The sequence below is a fragment of the Drosophila bipectinata genome, chromosome 3L (genome assembly GCF_030179905.1).
Source record: "Drosophila bipectinata strain 14024-0381.07 chromosome 3L, DbipHiC1v2, whole genome shotgun sequence".
Classification (NCBI taxonomy): domain Eukaryota; kingdom Metazoa; phylum Arthropoda; class Insecta; order Diptera; family Drosophilidae; genus Drosophila; species Drosophila bipectinata.
In genome coordinates, this window is record NC_091738.1 from 11,740,886 (window position 1) to 11,762,008 (window position 21,123).

Consider the following 21,123-nt stretch of genomic DNA (forward strand, 5'->3'; position numbering starts at 1 on the left):
TTACACATTCCAAAATGTGGCAAACACACAAAATGTTAAATACATTCACTCGCAGAAGCGGCAACATTGTATATATACGTGCATAAAATAAATAAAGTTATGGCCAGCTAGCGCTAAGTATCTAGAAGATACCAATGCGAACGGAGCAAAAAACTTGGATATATATATATATATATATGTAGTTATATGTATGGTTGGTTAGCCCATCTAGATCTATATAGCCTCTCAGGTGAAATGTGTGTGGAAAATGAACATGATTATGAGCAGGCAGAAATTCGGTTGCTAAAAATAAGCGAAAAATCATTTTTAAGTATAGCCGAGTGGATGTGTGTGGAGCACAGGTGGAGGAGATCGTTCGGAAAACGAGAAAAACCCGAACTAAGCACCCATTTTCACTCAAAAGCTCGGGGGCTCCTTTGGAAAACTGAGTCAAAGGCACCACAAATCTCACTCAATGTGTAACGAAATGGTTTAAACAGAATCAAATACATATATATTTACTATATGCACATGGAATGTGTTGTCAGTTGCCAAAATTCAGATACATATATGTACGTGCAGAGGCAGTCACCTATGTGACCACCGAATAACAATTGTTAGATGACAACGCATTGTCTGAGGCTGAGCAGACTGTTCCGTTCGCATTGCCAAGGATTCACTCAAATCTGTATATTTTTGTTTATACTGCACACACTATTTCTACGCTCTCTACGCCTATTTATTTATTTATGCTGGCAAATAACACGTTTCGATGCCAAAAGTCAAATATTTTTAGACCGCATTCGTATGTAATCCTAATTGGCTTTTAGCAAAAAGATCACTTAAATGCATATCATAGAAAAAATGACACTTTTTGGGAAAATTCTGACGGCTTCGAAGCTTGTGATACATTTTCTATATTAATTGGCTAAAAGTGGGGTAATTTATCTCAATAAGAAACATTTAAGGTTCATTAAGAAATACTTTGGTTTAAAAGAGCTCTGAAAAATATATTATTTTTTCGGCCAAACAAGTCACGTTATTCTGCCTATTATCGTTCATTTTTGTGCTTTATGAACTCAAGACTTAAAAAATAAACATTTTAAAGCTTAACCCCAAACATCTATCACTAAACTACGTGCTGGAAAATTGGTTTGGCGAATTCCGTGAAAGCAAACAGAGTAGATAGTAGTCCATTTCGAGTTACAACAAAAGCGAGCCAATAAATATAAATTATGAACTTTATGATTGGCCAAGAAGATGCCAAATATTTCGACATGTCTTATATGTACGGGCGTGAATCGGGGGGAGAATTTATGTGTAGATACATTCTGGCCAGACGCTAGATACACAAAATGAAACGCATGGCCAGAAGAGCAAAAGCCAGAACCCATACCGAGGCACACAAATGACACAGGCTAATTACAGGTAAGCAAAAGAAAAGCAAAGAAATCGGTGCGTATACGTAATTTTTTTTCTCGTGAGTTGAGTTTTTTTGAGTTTATTTTCGTTGGGGCCAAAAAGTAGCGTGAAAATGCGTTCACACACAACTAAAACTAAAACTAAAAAACGGACAAAATCAAAGAATGTTCCACACAACTGAGCAATTAACACACAACACGAAACGGCCGTGTGAAAAGTCACTCAAAAATACGCACTCACTGCAGAGTATCTGACGGATAGATGGGTGGATGGATAAATGGATGGGGGAAAAAAGTATCTCAAAAAGCCCCAAAAGACGAGGCTGGGCCGAATTGGGCCGAATTTTCACGAAGGGAGCCGATCGGTGAAAGCGAGGAAATCGTTGAAATAGACGAAAACACCACCGACCAGCGACCAAATCAACGAAATACTCTTTATTCGAACGACAACGGGATCTCTTGTTCAGTAGATCACCAGCCTTACTCCGACGTTTATTACGAATTTTCTCGGTGACTCGGTGACAACTACAATACTGCGTGCGGTGCTGTAGAGATTTTCGCTTGGGAGGAAAATACATAAAAAATCTATTTTATTTTAATCGCGATTTCGAACGCGAAACGATCGCCATATCAACTCTAAATATTTGAAAATCTGACTAGCAAAATGTCGTCATCGCAAGCTGTCCGCTCCTCGAAATACTCCTACCGGGCCACATCCACTGGACCCGGTTCGGCCGATGTCCAAATCGACTACATCCAGGACCTGAGCTCGCTCTCCCGCTTGGAGGTAATAGATCTATCGGATATATTTCAAGGATATTTCAATCCAATCCGATCGATTGGGAAACTTTTAAATGAAATTTAAAAACCAGAATGCGTGTGCGCCAAATTCTACAAGAATCGGCTCTCGTTCTCTTCAATCTCGGTGTGTCTGTGTAGAGACCAAAAATTAAGAATCAAGATAATAGAAAAAAAAAACAAAATAAAAAAAAAACGTAAAAAATTCATCTACACTTTATATCGAATGCACATATATATCTGAGATATATATTCGTGTGTTAAGTTCTCGCCGCGGTCTTCTCAGTGTGTGGAAATATAGAAATATCGTTGAAGAAAAATTCTAGATGTCTATATGTAGCTATACGTGCTTGTATATACATATGCATTGCTAAAAATTATGTAATACCACCTCCGAGCGATACGTTCATACATATATCTTTCAAAGAGTCGAAAATTAAAAAATCGGAATACATATATTTTTGTGTAGAAATCAATCCTGTGCTTATAGTGCTAATGGCAACGATAAAAATATGAAATATTTATAAAATAAAAAAATATATCTAAATAAAATTCAACGTTTTCTTGCAGGACAAGATCCGTTTGCTCCAAGATGATCTTGAAGTTGAACGTGAGCTGCGTCAAAGGGTGAGTCTATCTACACTATATTTTAAGATGGTAAAGGGGATATGGGGATTAGTAGTTAGAGAGCTAGAAAGATATGACATGCGGAAAACTTTCACCGGAAAATCTTGGGTGGAAAATACATTCCCCGAATCGCAAGCGCCAGGGCAAGTGATTCTCACTTTTGTCGCACTTCGCAAATGTCACCCTAAAAACAGCAGAAATATGTGGAGAAGCAAACCAAAATAAAGTCAAAATAGAAGAACCACTAGAAGAACCGATAGAAACGCAGCAAACAAATGCAATTTGTTGGTAGAGAGCAGCCGGCTAAGAATAAACTACCCTTCGACTACCACAGAGTTCTGAAAGCGTGAAAGTAAATGATAATGATGTGCATTGAACTTCAATCGCTTTGATAAATGATTTTTCATTTGGCTTTGCGAAAAGAAATCAAATAGACCGCTGTCTTTGCAAACACAAAACAGAAAGATAGAAAAGTCTGAAGAGGGAAAGCCGGGAAAACTAAGAAAGTGCCGAAAGTGCACTTCATTCAGTTGTATTGCCTTTTTTTTGTTTTTTAAATATATTTCTTCACATTACAAATTTAGAAAATGCGGCCCAAACGACCGGGGCGCGCGCGCATCTGAAAGATGTCCGGATCGGAATCGGGATGGGAATGGGATGGGTTGGCCAAGAATGTGTGCTTTATATTTTGTTGGAAAATAACTTTAATTACTCTGCTTTATGGATTAACACACCAGCGCTCGTACATAGATACTCAGACTCATACTGCCACAATATGGAACAAAATGGCTAAAATTAGCGCACGACATTCAATACACAGAAGCGAATGATTAACTTGAAAACAACAAGAAAATATGAACAGCCCGTTGGGAAAAATCGGAAAGGAAAAGAAAAGAAAATAAAGTAGCCAAAATGCCGTGTTGTCATAGAGAGGATTTTCTCTCGGGAAAAACGGGGAGATACGAATGAAAATTCGCTCAACCGAACGCACAGCTGAATATCTCTTCTCTACATATATCCGTGTGGGTGTTTGTGGGAAAATTAAATAATTTTCATGCACATTAAAAGTTTTCACACACCGCCTGGCATCTATATTCTCGGATTCACGTATGCATATAGGCGGCAAAAAAAATCAAACATGTATCTACAAGATACATATGGCGAAAATGGATTTATAGCCCGAACCTACGTGGCCTTTGTGGCAAGCAGCACCCATTTTTGTTCTGCCAATTGAATGTACAAACATATGTTTGCCTATAGGTACAATCATAAACCTAAAAAATGTCTTTTTGGCTTATACTAGTGGCTCCAAGAGGCAGAAATTCCTAGGCATTTAGAACAAAGCCCTCGTAAAATTCCATTTGATTGCGATTCGCAAAATCGAGCGAAACGAGGTCGAAATGCAAATGTTTAGAACATCAAAATGTTTCTATTCAGGCGAAAAGCCGTTCAAATGCCTTTTTGGAAATGCAATATTTAGGAAAGCCAACTTTGCCGCCCACTGCCCACCAAGAGATATATCTTCGGCGAGAATGCAATCGCAATCGGACTATATGGATAGTACACCTCGCTGCGTGGAAGATTTCTTGGCATGATGCCATTGTTATTTTAGGTGTTGCATGTGCATAATTATTTTTGACTGATTAATGTGATTTATAATTTTTATTATGGGCGGTTTGGATTGCTCATAGAGCATGCTATCTGCAGGTTATTTATAGTTTTCCTCCTAATATTTATCTCTTATGAAATATCCTCTAATTGTCGAAAATATATATTCCAGATCGAGCGCGAGAAAGCCGACCTCAGCGTTCAGGTCATCCAGATGTCCGAGCGTCTCGAGGAGGCCGAAGGTGGTGCTGAACATCAAGTAAGACTTTCGAATAGCTAGCCCCAGATTCAAATTTAAAGCATACTTTTCTGCGTTTTCAGTTTGAAGCCAACCGCAAGCGCGATGCTGAGCTGCTGAAGCTGCGCAAGCTGCTTGAGGATGTTCATCTTGAATCCGAGGAGACCGCCACGCTTTTGAAGAAAAAGCACAACGAAATTATCACGGATTTCCAGGAGCAACTTGAAATCCTAACGAAAAACAAGGCTAGGTAGGCACCACACCCCCTCTAACCGAAACCATTGACCTAGAATTCGTAGGCCCAAAAAAACCAAAACATATCCATCCTGAGCTGTCATGCATCCGCTTTAGCACACTTTTTTTTTTTTTTTGGATATTTACTTTCTGATTTTTTGAGAACAATAATGATCAAATAGCGTCAGCTGGCGAACTCGGACATTTCAATGTCTCCAGATCTAGATCTCAATATCTAGATCTGTAGATCTCGTGCAGTAAGCCGTGTAACCTTGCGCTGCCCCGTTGACCCAAAATCAACAAAAATCCAAAAGAGATCATAAACAATTCATCAAAATGCCATGACAAGCGAAATGGCATAAAAAAGAAAACATAAAGTTGCATGGCTTGCAAGTTCTATTGACACAAATTGTGGTAACAAAATAAAGAAAAATATATAGGCAAAAAGCGAGAAACTTTCGGTTGCTGCCCGCCTCTCATATTTCCAAATCGAAGCGAGCGATTTCCAAAAATAAATTCGGAAAGAATGTTGAAATCGTTCAAGCAATTCAAGGTTATAACTAGATATTAAAGTACATTTTTTTTATTATTTATTATTTTACAAAACAATGAGGCTATTAGTTTAGCTTTTCAGTCAAGATCTTGAGCCTGTTTTTAGATAAATCCCTTAGTTAGAACCTTTGTATCTTTGAGATACCAAAGGTGCGCCCGAGTTTGCGCACTTCCGCTTGTAGAGAGAGACAACAGAACGATCAAGCAGCTGTCCCTTTTTAGCGAAAAGCTTTATAAGCTTTTTCCTTCTTATTTTTTGTTGTTGGTTGGCGAAAACTTTCTTCCATATGTTCTGGCCTATACCACCTATACCAACATAGCATCTTTTAGCCACAAGCGGGGCAATCATTTTTTTTTTTTGTTTTTGTTTTGGGGGAAAATGTATTTATAGAAATTTTGAAATTTTCATCTACATTCTTGAGCGGAGAGGCTCTTTGTTTTTGTTGTTTCGCTCTCTGTATTTCTCGTTCGCACCAACGCCCCAACCCAAATATGTCTTTGATTGAATCATATACAAAAATGTGTTGATTGTTTTTGTTGCTGTCCCGTTCCGTCCCGTCCCGCTCGGGTATTATGGAAATTCGATACGTTTTCTGGCTCTTCGCCCACGCCCCTGGCCCCCGGTCCCCTCGTTCAGGGGGCTGAGTGGTGGGAAAGGTCGTGCCCCAGGACAGGTGCAACTATTGGGCCAAAGCCTTGAATTGTTTCTACAAATGTAAACCGAGGTCGAATTGATCTTAAAATTGGGAAATCGAATTTTAATTGCTTTCAATTGAAAATACAAATTTAAAATATATCTAAAAAGAGTATAGATTAGAGGGCCTTGCAAGAGTGATCTATGTTTGGCACATATTTTATTTTTTTTTAGACTTCCATTGATCTTAGATTTAAGATTATGTTTTTTCAAAATGGAATATTATCGACAAATGTTACATGTTATGATATAATCCACAATTGTAGTCAAGCCTCCAATTAACCTTTAACCCTTTTAGTTCAAGCCTAATCATTTTTGCAGCCAATTATCATAGCTTGCTTCCAGGCTATCCTAAAACCCGGCCTGCTTAGTCTTTGGCCACCAATTTAAGGTCGAAAGTCCCTATAATTGCTGGCCAAAGATTGGCAGATCCCTTCAAGCTTACAGCCCGTCTCCGGCGGAACTCACATGCCATGCCATAAGTATCCAAAAACAGAGACAGAATCCAATACTAAATTGGAGATTCGTTTTCCCAATCCGAATGTTTGCAGAGCCGAGAAGGACAAGGCCAAGTTCCAGGCCGAGGTCTACGAACTGCTTTCCCAGATCGAGTCCTACAACAAGGAGAAGCTCGTCTCGGAGAAGCACATCTCCAAGCTGGAGATCTCGATCACCGAGCTGAACGTGAAGATCGAGGAGCTGAACCGCACCGTGATCGACATCAGCTCGCACCGGTCCCGTCTCTCGCAGGAGAACATTGAGCTGACCAAGGACGTCCAAGATCTGAAGGTCCAGCTGGACACGGTGTCGTTCTCCAAGAGCCAGGTGATCTCCCAGCTGGAGGATGCCCGCCGTCGCTTGGAGGACGAGGACCGTCGTCGCTCGCTGCTCGAGTCCTCGCTGCATCAGGTTGAGATCGAACTGGACTCAGTTCGCAATCAACTCGAGGAGGAGTCGGAGGCCCGCATCGACTTGGAACGTCAGTTGGTCAAGGCCAATGCTGACGCCACCTCCTGGCAGAACAAGTGGAACGCCGAGGTGGCGGCCCGCGCCGAAGAGGTTGAGGAGATCCGTCGCAAGTACCAGGTTCGCATCACCGAGCTGGAGGAGCACATCGAGTCCCTCATCGTCAAGGTCAACAACCTGGAGAAGACCAAGACCCGCCTTGCCAGCGAAGTTGAGGTCCTCATCATCGATCTGGAGAAGTCGAACAACAGCTGCCGGGAGCTGACCAAGTCTGTCAACACCCTCGAGAAGCACAACGTCGAGCTGAAGAGCCGTCTGGATGAGACCATCGTCCTGTACGAGACCAGCCAGCGCGATCTGAAGAACAAGCAGGCCGATCTCGTCCGCACCGTCCACGAACTGGACAAGGTCAAGGATTCCAACAACCAGCTTGCCCGCGAGAACAAGAAGTTGGGAGGTGGGTGTGGCTTTTTTAAAAATCTTTTTCATATTTTTATTTAATATTATCTTAATTTTAACCTTAGATGATCTGCATGACGCCAAGGGCGCCATCAACGAACTGAACCGCCGTCTGCACGAACTGGAGCTGGAGCTGCGTCGTCTGGAGAACGAGCGTGATGAGCTGACCGCCGCCTACAAGGAGGCTGAGGCTGTAAGTGTTCCTCCCAAAAAAGCTTAGATATCTTACTAAAATATATTAAATATTTTTAAAAACAGGGCCGCAAGGCTGAGGAGCAGCGTGGACAGCGTCTGGCTGCTGACTTCAACCAGTACCGCCACGACGCCGAGCGTCGTCTGGCCGAAAAGGATGAGGAGATTGAGGCCATCCGGTAAGTCAATCCCTAATCCATAATTCCAACCCCCCTTGGGAAGTTGCCTACGTCTCTGACTTATACAAACAAACAATATCAAGGCTGCTTTCCCTGCCAAAGCGGAAGCAACTGATAAAAAAAAAATAAAACAAAAAGCAAGGTTCTTCGATTGGGGATCGAATGGGAAATCAATCGATAGTGCCTCGATCGCTGCCAACAGACAATTGATGGCTAACTGACCCATTTAGTATTCAGTTCGAGTTCTATAGTCGCGGGAAAAGCAACGGCATTAGTTTTCTACCGAGGAGCCAGGCAAAAGATCCTGGGACACCAACGTTGAAAGGCTCAGGAAAGAAGTGGGTTTGGCAGAAGAAGCTATTTTTTAGCAAAATATTCTTGGCAATACTTATGGAATTTTATGAAAATTTCACTTTAGAAAATTGCGCAGTTGCTGCGATTACACAATCATTTGTGGAAAACAAAAAGAGCTCTATAGAAAAAGGATTATCCGGCTTATAACTTGAGGATAAGCAAGAGGTAGGTGGGCATATGAATATGGCAGTGAAGAAATGGCAATGTTTTGGCTTTGATTGATGAATAATAATATATGACAGTGACTTGTGATTTAAAATAAGAAGCTTAGATTTATTGAAGCTCTCTATAAGCTTGATCTCTTCATGATTTCAAGTCTGTTTGGAAAAAGGATTTTCAAATAAAATTTAAAAAAGTACTTCTACTTATTTTATTCAAGTATCTCTCAAGATCTTGATTATTATAATTTCTATTTGTTTTTATGAGTCTATTGCATAAAATTTTAAGACATTATGACATTGTCTATGAAACGTATGCCAGAATGAATCAATCATAGCCCCACATTGACTGCCAACGGCAATGATCTTAATGATAATGGTGATGTAGTATTGTCGTCATTATGATCATACCTTGCCCGATGCCAACAGCTGAACACCAAGTGCTCTGAACGAAATGCAATCTTTTTATAGATTTCGACAAATTTGAAAATTTATTTGCTGCCAACCGAGGGAAGAGTTCCGAGGAAAGAGCCGAAAAAAGCGACAAAGCCACAGAGCCACAAGGCGACAACCCCACAGCGAGGACCACTTTATTTTTTGTAGCTTTTAGTTTAGAGTACTCATTTTCATAGACCCCTGTCCCCCTCTTAACCCTTGACCACCACCTGCCCCAAAATGGCCCTAGCCCTGAAACAAAGACCCTCCCGCGTGCGGCATGCGACCACCTATGAGGACAACTATGGGTACACCATGAACTTCTACCAGCCGATGCTGGACTACTTGGACGCAAAGGCCAAGGGGCTGGAGGTGAAGCAGCCTCACCTGCCGTGGGTCAGCGAACGGGGCCTGAAGCAGTACCGTCCCTCGAACACGGTACGAAAATACAACGCCGACGAGATACTGCGACTGTCGCGCACCTGCGCCGCCCGAGCGGACGAGATTCTGTTAAGTTTTCGGGCCCAGAAACGCTCGCCGTTCAGTGTGCAGAAGCTCGTCGACGCAACGCGAGTGGCCAAGCACCTTGAACCGGACACAGTTGTCGAGAGATCGCGCCAGCGCCGTCGCCGCCGTCAAGAGGAGCTCGAGGATCTGATCAAGCGGGATACCCTTAAGATACTGCAACGCATCCGAAAGATAGAACTAGACAACGAGATCGATCAAATGTCGGACGACTTTAAGCGCCAGATACGCGGCAAGTCCGCCAGTGCCATTGCCCAGGCTCTGCTCTCGGAGTCCGAGCGGAACATCAAGACCGCCAAAAAGGAGGAGGAGAACTATATAGCCCAGACCCTGGTCCGTTCCAGTCGGGCTGTGTCGCGTGCTCGTTCGCGTTCCGGTTCGCCGCTCCTCGATGGCACCGTTCGCGCCCATACGCTCCACATCGAGCTGATGGACGATCGGCTGGTGGACAAGTTGGACCACCAGGTCTCCTCCTCGCTCCACAACGTGAAGCGCCAGCTCTCTACGCTGAACCAGAAGACGGTGGAGTTCTACGCGGACAGCAGGTGTGGTATTCAGGATAAGTGTTGGATTTGCCGCAAGGTCTTGCGCACCCATCCCAAGCTCCATGACTATAGTTATATCTATTGGCAGCACTAGGGTCCTTGATACTTTCTTACACCCTAGTCCCAAGTCCTATTCCTGACCAACCTTTCCGTCATCCTCATTTCATTTTTAGGTATGATGAATCCAAAAATCCAACAAAAAAGACAATAAAAACTATCTAAAAGTTAGTCCTTGAATATCAAAATTGCGTGGATATATCTTTAGGGTTTTAATGTCATATATACATTATAGAATTTGTCAGTTATCGGAAATCATTCCATTTTCCAAGACCATCTTGATAAAACTTGGTCAGCCTCTATCATCACCAATATGATCTATTTCCTAGTATAGCCCCCATCCGGGACATTTTAAGCAAAATGTGCACATTTTTGAATTGTGAAAAAATTGTTTTTGCGAATCCTAGACCACCTCCCACTCCCCTGGCCCCTCATACCCAACTATCTGCCATCTCTATTTGTCTATTTGTCGTTTCTTGTCTGGCACAAAATTTATTTTCGTTTCTAGAGTTTTCTTGCGGCTCGCAGTCTTGTTTTTTTTTCACTTCACCCATTGTGTCTGATGTGCAGCCTTTCGTAAATTATTTATATAGAATTATGCACAGCATTTCTGGCCACGGCTAAGTGCAGAAAATCGCCAAAAATTTGGCCATTAATAATCCACTTTGAGGGGCCAGTGAGAGAAATATGATTAAAGTATGGCTTTGATCGGCCGAGCAGATGCATTTAATTAGATTGCAAGAAGACGTAAATATTGATTAATATTGGCACTAAGCACCCATAGGATCTACCCTGATTTTCATTGAGAAGACTTTCTCTCTAAGAACTCAAAGCCTCTACATCCGATCATATTTCGCACCCACACCTCAGGTATTTCGGGGCTGTCAGAGTGATTTGCGGCACCAACTATTGTTTTGGGTCTGTCCTTCAAATTCGAAAAGATTTATTTTCAACTCAAGAACTGATGCGCATGACAGCAAAAACAATCAAGAAAAAAGTATTTGAAAAAAATACAATAAATACACCCAGCAAATATTTTTGCGTGAACATTGAAAACAATGGCGGAGGGTAAAAATTAAAATCTAAATGAAAATGCTCAAGTTTTTCAAGAAAAAGAGAAAACACTGAAGACAAATGCCTTGGCAAGGCGACAACAATGAGCACAGACAAGATTTTGGGATTAAGTAACCACGAAAAAAAGATATAGAAAAAAAATCTGTCGTATAATGAAATAGTACTAAGTCGGTAGCAATTTAGATAATATATTTATGATGGGGACTATTGTTATCACATTCATGCAGTATGATGGGAAGTATCACTTAGTTTTCCTAAACTATGTTCTTTAGAAAGCCATAGTCATATCATAATTATAATTTTGACCCACAAAAAAATTTAAAATTAAACTCAATTAGTAAAAACTGAAATACCTCTTGAAACCAATTTAGAAAGTGAATCAAACAGAGTATCAGAAATACAAACATTACTCAAATTTAGTTGGCAGCGTTGCAAGGCGAATGCACCTACAACCCAGAATAAACGCATGATGCACTTACCAACAAAAAAAAAATTAGAGAAAAAATAGAGAAATACTAGGGGCTAGAAGGAACTACTTAGCAAATAGTTTGGCATGGCAGACCCAAACTATTTGTGACAAGTTCGATGTCTTTATCATGCGTAAAAATACATCGAAATTCGCAGCCAGAAAAACAGCAATGATACAATGAAATGAACGAAACGATTTTGACAATGCCATCATCGTAAAAGCACCTGAGTGGCTGAGTGGTTTTGAGCTGCTGAGTGGTGCGAATTTGGTGGTGCACTACCCATTTTTGGGTCAGACATTGGGGCCAAAAATAGAGCCAGCCAAGCGAAACACCAGAGGAGGGTCATTGGAAGAGGTAACCTGCTTTTTTCGGGGCAACTTCCAAAGGGAACAATCTATCAACTATATAATGGGACTATTGCTAATCATATTATTGGATTCCACAGCAAGCAGACCTCCATTGAGATCGAGCAGCTCAATGCCCGCGTCATTGAGGCGGAGACCCGGCTGAAGACCGAGGTGACCCGCATCAAGAAGAAGCTGCAGATCCAGATCACCGAGCTGGAGATGTCCCTGGATGTCGCCAACAAGACCAACATCGATCTCCAGAAGGTGATCAAGAAGCAGTCGCTCCAGCTGACCGAACTGCAGGCCCACTACGAGGATGTTCAGCGCCAGCTGCAGGCCACTCTGGACCAGTACGGCATTGCCCAGCGCCGTCTGGCCGGACTCAACGGAGAACTGGAGGAGGTCCGCTCCCACCTGGACAGCGCCAACCGTGCCAAGCGCACCGTCGAGCTGCAGTACGAGGAGGCCACCACTCGCATCAACGAACTGAGCACCGCCAACGTCAACCTGGTCTCCATCAAGTCCAAGTTGGAGCAGGAACTGAGCGTTGTGGCCTCCGACTACGAGGAGGTGTCCAAGGAGCTGCGCATCAGCGACGAGCGCTACCAGAAGGTCACTGTGGAGCTGAAGCACGTCGTCGAGCAGGTGCATGAGGAGCAGGAGCGCATTGTCAAGCTGGAGACCATCAAGAAGTCTTTGGAAGTCGAAGTCAAGGTAAGCTTATGAGAAAACTATGTAGAATTCCCCCAGCTAATCATTTGTCCGTCCAGAACTTGTCCATCCGCTTGGAGGAGGTCGAGCTGAACGCCGTTGCCGGCAGCAAGCGCATCATTAGCAAGCTGGAGGCCCGCATCCGTGATCTGGAACTGGAGCTGGAGGAGGAGAAGCGCCGCCACGCCGAGACAATCAAGATCCTGCGCAAGAAGGAGCGCACCGTCAAGGAGGTGATGGTCCAGTGCGAGGAGGACCAGAAGAACATCATCCTGCTGCAGGATGCCCTGGACAAGACCACTGCCAAGATCAACATCTACCGTCGCCAGCTGTCCGAGCAGGAGGGCGTCTCCCAGCAGACCACCACCCGTGTGCGTCGTTTCCAGCGCGAACTGGAGGCTGCCGAGGATCGTGCCGATGTGGCCGAGTCCAACTTGAACCTCATCCGCGCCAAGCACCGCACCTTCGTCACCACCTCGACCGTTCCCGGATCCCAGGTGTACATCCAGGAGACCACAAGGACGATCACCGAATAGAGGGCGCTGGATTCATAGCCGCACCGATAACCCTATTCGATAATTGAATTTAATACCACGAGAGTCCCCGAAGATCACGACTTTCGAAGATTTTTGCAAAACATCATAAGAAAAAAAAACAAGCGAAAATGCGTGAAAAACTTTTTATAATTTAAATTTTTTTGTCATCGCCGAATGCCGGTTTGGTAGCGCCATCAAGACCCCCAGTGAATAGATCGGCATTGGGCTCCGTATAGGCTACACACTATAAATACATAACACTACACATCCTATCTATATAATAATAATACTATTTTGAAGTTCATGTAATTTAATTAAAATAATGAACCTGAAAACCTAAAAAACAAATAAAAACAAATCAACAAAAACTTGGCAGAGTTTTGTTAGCGATACAGAGAGAAAACGAGAGTTGGCTGAATAATAACATTAAACTTTATACTTAAATCTTTAAAAACCATTTAATAATCTGAAGAAACACGATATGGAAATTATGAAACCCACTAAGCAAGTCGAGTTAACCGAGTTACAACCGCTTCTACTATTTGTTTTTAGTTCACTTTATGTTTAGTAGGTAAATTTCTGTGTGCTCGTACCGAATTTCGAATTTTACATTAAAAGATAAATCACATCAACATGAAACTGAGCGAATTTCACATTTTTTACTTTGTATCTTGCAATAAAATTTAATTCTTAATCATAATAATAACAACTAATAAATTTTAAGAGAAAATCCATTTTACTAATGGGGGATAGAAAGTTTGGGTTCTGGTGGGGATTCAAATCTGTGGAGTTACTTTGTTAATAGTTGGAGGAAAACCCCACCCATTTTCAACAATAAAAGATCAGAATTTTTAATTTTTTTTCGCTTTAAGCTATCACTATTTATTAAGACTTTTTGAGCAATTAAAACAGGTGCTCTTAGACGGCAACGACCGCCAGTTTGGACTCGGTGTTGAGCTTCACACCCTCACCATAACCATATCCGCCTCCGTAGTGGCTCTTCTTGAAAGCTAGAAGAAGTTAAAAATAAATAAGGAAATTAGTAAAGCTAACAAAGAGTTTAGAGCCGAAAGAATACGCCTATAATCCGCACTTTTGATTTTCAATTAACTTTTAAAGTAACTTACTTGGGTCGATCTCAGCCACGAAAGAGCGTGGTGGCAGAGCAGCGGCGTAGAGCTTGTCCAGAGGACCATAACGCTTGGCCAACAGGGGCCTGCCCTGCTCCCATCCATAACGGTTGAGGGCATACCAGTCAGCACCGTCCAACTTGGCGGCGGAGGCAGCTGCTCCGGCGGCATTGGTCAGAGCAGAGGCCTGAGCCTCAGCGGTCTCGGCGGCCTTAACCACATCTCCGTAGCTGGCACCGTAGCTGGGACCGTGGCTGGGACCGTGGCCATAGCCGGGACGGTTGGCGGAGACAATGGTGGCGATGCAGCAGGTGGCAACCAACAGGTAGAGGGCGGAGCTGGACATGATGCTACTCGTATGCGGATTGGGGTATGGTGCGAGGAGCGGACTGTTTCGAAAACTAATTAACCAGAGCGTGTGTCCAAATTGCTTTTATAGCAAACACCATTTGAGCTGCCCGATTTGTGAGCTCACCAGACGTGACCAACCCGGCCACCACGAGCTGTCTTTCCCACTTTCGGGGGGCCAGCAGCAGTGGCATCATCTCCCCGACGCGTCTTTCCCAGCCTGATAAGGCCTCAGGGGCGGCGCTGGGGCTGGGGCTGGATCGTCTCCAATTTCTATGCTCATTGAAATTGCGCGCCAAATTGCGGTACCACCCCGCCCGCTCCCCTCCACGAGCCTCACTTCTTGGGCCCATTGATAGCAACTTCCCCCGGCTCGGCACGCTCCGCTGGCTTTTGGATTCTGGTATTATGTGCGGTATCGTTCTTTGGCCAACTCCAGCACCGATCCCCGCCAAACACGCATCGGAACTCGCCGATCAATGAACAACCTGGACACAAAAGTGTGTTGAGAACAAGGTCTATCAATACTTGAGATTTATCTTGATTCTCAATTAAAATATTGGGCATTATTATTTTACAAATTGTTTCAAATATTTGGCTTCTATTTAGCCACTAGGGCATGTTGCTCGTCACCTACCTGACTTCCACAGTGATTAATTTTTATGATAATTATTCAAAACATAACATCATAAAACTATTATAATAGTTTGATATTATTTGATTAAACATCTTAAATTATTAATAACAAACGATAGAAATTTCTAAGCCAAAAATATTCCCATATCTGGCTCACAATTCGTATTCAAGAATTCTTCACATGATTCACCGATTCAACGCAACTCGACTCGAATGTCAAGCGTAGATGGCCAAGAAATGGCCAAGAGTTTTCTGGCCCAAACAAAAGTCAGCACAGAACGGTTTGCTTACCAGCCAGAAAATCAGAAAACCAGAAAATATGCACAACAATCAGCGTATGTACAATATGGGGTCGAGAAATGAAGCCACTTACTTCTTTCTTGGCTTTCCCAGAGCCAGATTATTGACGACTGACCGAATAATTGAATGTTTATGTTTCTTTTGCGGCTCTAACTCGATTGCCGTTCGCCGGACGGAGACGAGTGATCTGGGGAATGAGCTCCGGCTAAACAAATCCGGAGCACGTTCGCCGCTCCAAAGCTCCACCAAACCCACTCAAACACATTCCCGAGTTGCCCGTTGGGAGCTGGCTATCAAATGAAATGTATTTCTTCCATACGATTTGAAGAGCAGCTGCAGCAGCTGGTGCTATATTTTGGGGCTAAGAAGGCCCCAAATATTGGAAAACCCAAAAAAGGTCTTAGATATTCCTTACTCTTGTTTCGAAGCTACAACTTAAAGTATAACTATGAGTTCTTGAGGCACAAATTTTTCAAAGACCATCTGCAAAGTCTTACTTTTTCAAATCAAAATTAAAACATTATAAATAGATTTTTTTTTCTTGATTTATTATTTACACGACCATGGATGAGATCAAGTATCCGCCCGGTTGTCGGCTGGGATTAAGTATCCGCCTAGTAACCGCGGGGACCCTCCTGACGGTAACCACCCTCCTGACGGTAACCACCCTGCTGTCCGTACTCGTTCTCGGGCACGAAAAGCTTGGCCACAGGGGCGGCGGGACGGATGGGCAGGATCACCTTGCTGTACTCTGGGGGAGAGACGTAGGCACGGTAGTTGTTCTGGCCGGGGTACAGCAGAGTGGCGCCGGCAGGCTGGACAGTCCAACGGGGGCCATAGCCTCCACGGTGGTAGTTGTTGTTGTGTCCATGGCCTCCATATCCGCCGGACTGGATGGGACCACGACGCTCACCGCCATAACCGCCGCCATAGCCGCCGCCCAGGTGGATGGGCCTCAGGATCTCGTGGCTCTGTCCATAACCACCACGGGGTCCGCCGGCAATGATCTCCACGGGGCGCTCATAGCCGCGACGTCCCTCGTTTCCACTGGCAGCAGCCGAAGAGCTGGCGGCGGAGGCAGCTCCGTTGGAGCTCTCCTGGCCGTATCCACCATGACCTCCGTGTCCGTGTCCGCCGTAGCCTCCGTAGTTTCCGTGGCAGGTGCCGACCAGGCAGGCACACAGCAGAATCGCCAGGGTCTAATGATCGATAGAAAAGGAAAATTAACATTTGAAACGTTCTCATTTTCGGAGACGGGAAGTGTTCATGGACACCTTGGAGGCATACTTACAGCGAACTTGTTCATGGTTATAATATTTTTTGGGGGGCGCTCGTTGCTTGGCACAGTTGGCACAATTAACAAATTAAATGGCAAGCACACTTCTTTTTATAAGCGAGTTTATTGTGGCACTCGAAACGTGATCTCGCCCAGAAATTTATCACGGATTGGCCGCTGAAGCTGAGCTCACTGAGCTGAGCAGCTCCAGCTAGCCGGGGGGAACTTTCTGTGAGTTTCTCGCGATGCTTTTCCCCAGCAGCCAGCGGTTGCTATCTTGGGTTTGGGAAGCTGGCTCATCCAAAGCTCTGGGGTCAGCTCACAGGTTGTTTACCGAAGAAGCAACTACCATGTGTCATCCGTATCATTGGGCTGTTGACCTTCGATGGGGGAGGTGGTCCAGATGTAGTCCAAATACTAATCCCATGCGTGAAGGCATTTAGGTTTAATAACCAATGACTGATGAGGCTTTAATGGATTGAGAGATGTGGGCTTTAAAGGGAGGGGTCTATAAGATTATTGATACTATCCATCCATAATATAGATTCTATTACATATCTATATTGGCCTATTTTATAGACCATTATTTCTTTAAGTATTAAGTATTACTTTAAGTATTACTTTCTTTTTAAGTTGGGTAGTTAATAGATAGTTGACTATACTTTTCCATTGTATTTAAAATACCTTGGATTGAAACCTACTTTGCATTACTATTTTGTGCCTGGAATACCACCCCAGGCCACCACCCACTCAAGGTCTTTATCCAGCTGCGCTGGAAAGTATGCCACACTCTCTGACACCCACTAGTTATAAAAGTTCAAATTGCAAATTGTTGTTCATCATTTTCCGTTTTTTTATTTGCCGGATTTCTGAGTTTCGCTGTCAAGACAGCCACTCGGAAAACTGAACAGCCAGTCGATAGGTTTCGATTTGATTTGAAACCAAGCGGAATTAGTATCCGCCGCGTCCATAGCCACCGTGGCTGGGGCCGTTGTATCCACCATCGACCTCGTAGCTGGGAACGACGAACTGGCGGTAGCTTCCCTGGTTCACGGCAGCAGCGGCAGAAGCAGCGGCGGCGGCGGCACGGGGCTGCTCACCACGGGCGACCAGAGGACGGTATTCGGGCTTGTATCCACCTTGGTTGTAGCCGCCATATCCGCCACGGATCGACTCGTAGGCCACCTCCTGTCCGCCGTATCCACCACCGTATCCACCATGACCGCCATAGGGGCTGGCGTTGATGTAGGCGAAGAGGGCAAGGCTGACGCAAACGAACTAAGGAAAGAGAAATCCAAGGATTAGTTGGGCTGTCCTGGGAGTCAAGGCTTGCTAACAACTTACCAGGTACTTCATGGTTAGTGCTTAGTTAGACAAATCAATCAAACTATGATTTCCTAGCCCGAAACGCCCGCTTTTATACGCAAAACCCAGCCTGGATATTTACGTGACCCATATACAAAAATATATTAAATAGTACTATAGAGTCTATAATGTTTTCATAATTGCCATCGAGTGGATTATACTCATATTTGATTTATGTATTTCCATGTACTTGTCGGGCCATTATAAAATCGCTTGGTTACGCGATGTTTGAATGTTCCATTGTTCCGGACTCAAGTGCCCGGGTCCGGTTCTACTAGTCGATAAAGTCGGAAAACCAGCACGCGACTCTCTCAAATGACTCGAGAACACGTTGTTTTCAAAAATTTCGATTTAGGAGTAATTATTTTTGTTGTAATGAACTTGTAGCTATTTCACATTCTTGGGGTTAATGGGTGGGTGGATCCGGAAGTCTATAGTGGGGGTTTTGGAACTAGTTTAAAGCGGTTTTTCAAAAGGAAAATAGGTCTAAAAGTTTGAAGATCAATAGAAATTATATATTTAATATTAAAACTCTAAAATATAGACTCCGTTTTAAAATTTATAAAGGTTAATAAGATAAACTTCATTAAAATAAGGCTTCATTATAAATTTCTAATCTTTCAGCCCTCAGAAAATATTCTCTAAAAAATTTCTTTTGGCTAAAATTTCCACCAAGAATAACCTCCCAAGTTGGTAGCAAGCTTGGCCAACTTATCACAGTTTTCTTGCCAACTTTCATTTACCATTCAGGCCCCAAAAATTTTCGCTGGCTCATATTACTGAAGCTCAAGCATTTCGGCCAAAAGCAACCCAACCCATATGCCCCATTATTCATAATATTCATATAGTTTAAGTCTCGAATTGTCGTGGCTTTTATTTATGGCCTAGTTCCTTAGTTTTAAAATGAGTCACTGTTCTTGGTTTCAGAGGATTTACGGATTAGTAGCCGTGCTTCTTGTAGCCCTTCTTGCCGGCAGCCACAGAGCTGGAGGCGGCAGCGGCGGAGGCACCCTGGGCCTCATCACCGTGTCCGTACTCTTGCTTGTGGTTGTACACGCTGGGAGCGTACTCGCGCTGGACGTAGCGAGGAGCCTCCTTCCAGAGTAGCGGCTGTCCGGCAGAGGGAGCAGCAAGAGCGAGCTTGGCCAGGGCAATAGCCTGACGATCGACTGGAGGAGCACCACCATATCCAGAGCCGGAGTAGCCAGATCCAACATTGGCGCCGCTGTAAGCCGAGGCAAGAGGAGCCGACTCGTAGCTACCGCCATATCCTCCTTGGTTTCCGCCATAGCCGCCTCCGTACGAGGGGATGATGGCCTTAACGGTCAAAGCAGGCTGCACCTGGTAGGCGTAGCCGCCCACCGGGGCGCCACCGTATCCTCCGCGGTTTCCGCCATAAGGACTCGCCGAAGCAGCAGCGATGGCGCAAATGCAAATGCACTAAGGGAAGATATTACAAGTAAGTATTCCGCCGGAAAGGATGCTTTTTGTTCCTGAGACTCACCATGAACTTCATCATTTTGAATTGGTTAGTTGATCGTTGAGAAGAAGGTAACTAATGTCTCTGGCCAACTCATCGTTTTGTTTTTATACGAAATCCAGGCAAACGCCCAACGCTTACGTGATGAATGTGATGCAAGTTTTCGGATGGCGGAGTTCCCGCTCCGGACTCTTTGTCCGCCAATCTTGAGACGCGTCGCCGGAGACGTGCAGCCAGGCCGAATCCACAACCAGAGCCGAAAAGCTGCCTCTCAATTCGGCCCCGGAGCTTCGGGGTCCAGATATCAGGCGTCTGCACTTACGCCATCGTCTGCCGGAGTCGAGACGAGCGTCCATTACGTAATTTTCACCCCAATTGCCACTGGTTCGTCCCACTGTGCCGGCACTGACACTGTTTATTCAGTGACACATCGAAGTCAAGGCAGTGGCCTGAACTTTCTGCTGCGTTGGTAGAATTTATATACAAAAGCAAAAAAATTGCAGATAAAATTACAATAAAATTATAAACAATTTAGCCGTTTAGTTCGTTCGACATTTCAAACTGCCGCGCTAAGCTTTTTATAATATGAATCGTAGAGCCGTAGAGCCGTGCTCCCCACCGGCGCTACACAAAATTGTGAATGGCTTATTGGCGGATTCAAATGCTTAATAATGAATTATGAATTATTTTGTAGTTGGCCAGGCTCAGGGCACCAGCAGCCGGCAGATGGATGAACCGGAGTGGAGATGCTTTCCACCACATTTCTCTTTCAAGATTTATACTTTTTTTTTTTTTAATTGTATTCTTAAGCGTTTGGTTATAATTACTCTTATGAATTAAGTAAAAATGTATACTTGTAGGGGGTACAGGAAACTGGGAACTTGAACTAGCAAACGAACGATAAATATTAAATATTAACAGCATTTACGATGCCATGTTAGGCGTGGCCCAAGAGAAAGACTTCGATGAAACCGCAACAGTTAAGAGCAATGGCCATCTGAGCATCCAGCAGTAATTGTGGCACTAGATATTTGGCCATTAATCTAGATGAGCGACACGTTTGGGCCAGGGCCCTCAGACTTTATAAGAGCCGAACTGTTGGGTCCCAGAACACAGAAAACCACAAAATGGAGAGTCTGCGCTGCAAGGTGAGATTGGCTGAGATGGGACTATCTGGTTGATTGGTTATGTGATTGGTGGCTTCGAATTTTTCCAGATCCTACAGACGGCTGTGCTGCTGGTGCTGGTTGTATTGCAGATCGGAGCGGAGCATCTGGGAAGCGAAGACTGCGGGTGCGGGAGGCGAGGATGAACGAGATGAGACATCATCTGAAGAAATTCACCAGAACATCAATAAACAAGCGACGAGCAATGCACTGAATTTTTTTAAAAAACCAATGCCTCTCTCGGCTCTTTGCTATATTGGGTG

At 44.0% G+C, this 21,123-nt stretch overlaps 6 protein-coding genes across 8 annotated transcripts; 2 read left to right on the plus strand and 4 right to left on the minus strand.

Annotated features, from left to right (window-relative positions):
• Positions 1 to 1,816: 1,816 nt before the first annotated feature.
• On the plus strand, positions 1,817 to 13,799 carry Prm (Paramyosin). 3 transcript variants are annotated; one of them, XM_017240554.3, is made up of 9 exons: positions 1,817 to 2,187; positions 2,769 to 2,825; positions 4,606 to 4,692; positions 4,755 to 4,921; positions 6,703 to 7,574; positions 7,642 to 7,769; positions 7,835 to 7,947; positions 12,011 to 12,626; positions 12,683 to 13,799. In XM_017240554.3, the coding sequence occupies exons 1-9, from the start codon at positions 2,065 to 2,067 to the stop codon at positions 13,157 to 13,159; spliced, it is 2,640 nt and encodes an 879-aa protein (XP_017096043.2). In that variant the 5' UTR covers positions 1,817 to 2,064; the 3' UTR covers positions 13,160 to 13,799. The 3 variants fall into 3 exon arrangements, with proteins under 3 accessions (XP_017096043.2, XP_017096045.2, XP_017096044.2); XM_017240556.3 differs by lacking the exons at positions 1,817 to 2,187; positions 2,769 to 2,825; positions 4,606 to 4,692; ... (4 more) ...; positions 12,011 to 12,626; positions 12,683 to 13,799 and adding exons at positions 8,169 to 8,285; positions 8,366 to 8,466; positions 8,931 to 10,209; XM_017240555.3 differs by lacking the exons at positions 1,817 to 2,187; positions 2,769 to 2,825; positions 4,606 to 4,692; ... (2 more) ...; positions 7,642 to 7,769; positions 7,835 to 7,947 and adding an exon at positions 9,120 to 9,964.
• Positions 13,800 to 14,007: 208 nt separating this feature from the next.
• Cp16 (Chorion protein 16) lies at positions 14,008 to 14,678 on the minus strand. The gene is made up of 2 exons (XM_017240557.3): positions 14,287 to 14,678; positions 14,008 to 14,169 (listed from the first exon to the last, which is right to left on the minus strand). Exons 1-2 carry the CDS (start codon positions 14,633 to 14,635, stop codon positions 14,078 to 14,080), a joined length of 441 nt encoding a protein of 146 aa, XP_017096046.1. The 5' UTR covers positions 14,636 to 14,678; the 3' UTR covers positions 14,008 to 14,077.
• A 1,422-nt stretch (positions 14,679 to 16,100) lies between these two features.
• Positions 16,101 to 16,982, minus strand: Cp19 (Chorion protein 19). The gene is made up of 2 exons (XM_017240449.2): positions 16,865 to 16,982; positions 16,101 to 16,772 (listed from the first exon to the last, which is right to left on the minus strand). The coding sequence occupies exons 1-2, from the start codon at positions 16,877 to 16,879 to the stop codon at positions 16,188 to 16,190; spliced, it is 600 nt and encodes a 199-aa protein (XP_017095938.1). The 5' UTR covers positions 16,880 to 16,982; the 3' UTR covers positions 16,101 to 16,187.
• Positions 16,983 to 17,678: 696 nt separating this feature from the next.
• On the minus strand, positions 17,679 to 18,333 carry Cp15 (Chorion protein 15). The gene is made up of 2 exons (XM_017240455.3): positions 18,194 to 18,333; positions 17,679 to 18,127 (listed from the first exon to the last, which is right to left on the minus strand). Exons 1-2 carry the CDS (start codon positions 18,203 to 18,205, stop codon positions 17,801 to 17,803), a joined length of 339 nt encoding a protein of 112 aa, XP_017095944.1. The 5' UTR covers positions 18,206 to 18,333; the 3' UTR covers positions 17,679 to 17,800.
• A 729-nt stretch (positions 18,334 to 19,062) lies between these two features.
• Positions 19,063 to 19,996, minus strand: Cp18 (Chorion protein 18). The gene is made up of 2 exons (XM_017240453.3): positions 19,719 to 19,996; positions 19,063 to 19,654 (listed from the first exon to the last, which is right to left on the minus strand). The coding sequence occupies exons 1-2, from the start codon at positions 19,731 to 19,733 to the stop codon at positions 19,154 to 19,156; spliced, it is 516 nt and encodes a 171-aa protein (XP_017095942.2). The 5' UTR covers positions 19,734 to 19,996; the 3' UTR covers positions 19,063 to 19,153.
• Positions 19,997 to 20,711: 715 nt separating this feature from the next.
• On the plus strand, positions 20,712 to 21,092 carry LOC108124753 (uncharacterized). Its single transcript, XM_017240593.3, has 2 exons — positions 20,712 to 20,842; positions 20,911 to 21,092. The coding sequence occupies exons 1-2, from the start codon at positions 20,822 to 20,824 to the stop codon at positions 21,004 to 21,006; spliced, it is 117 nt and encodes a 38-aa protein (XP_017096082.2). The 5' UTR covers positions 20,712 to 20,821; the 3' UTR covers positions 21,007 to 21,092.
• Positions 21,093 to 21,123: the final 31 nt, after the last annotated feature.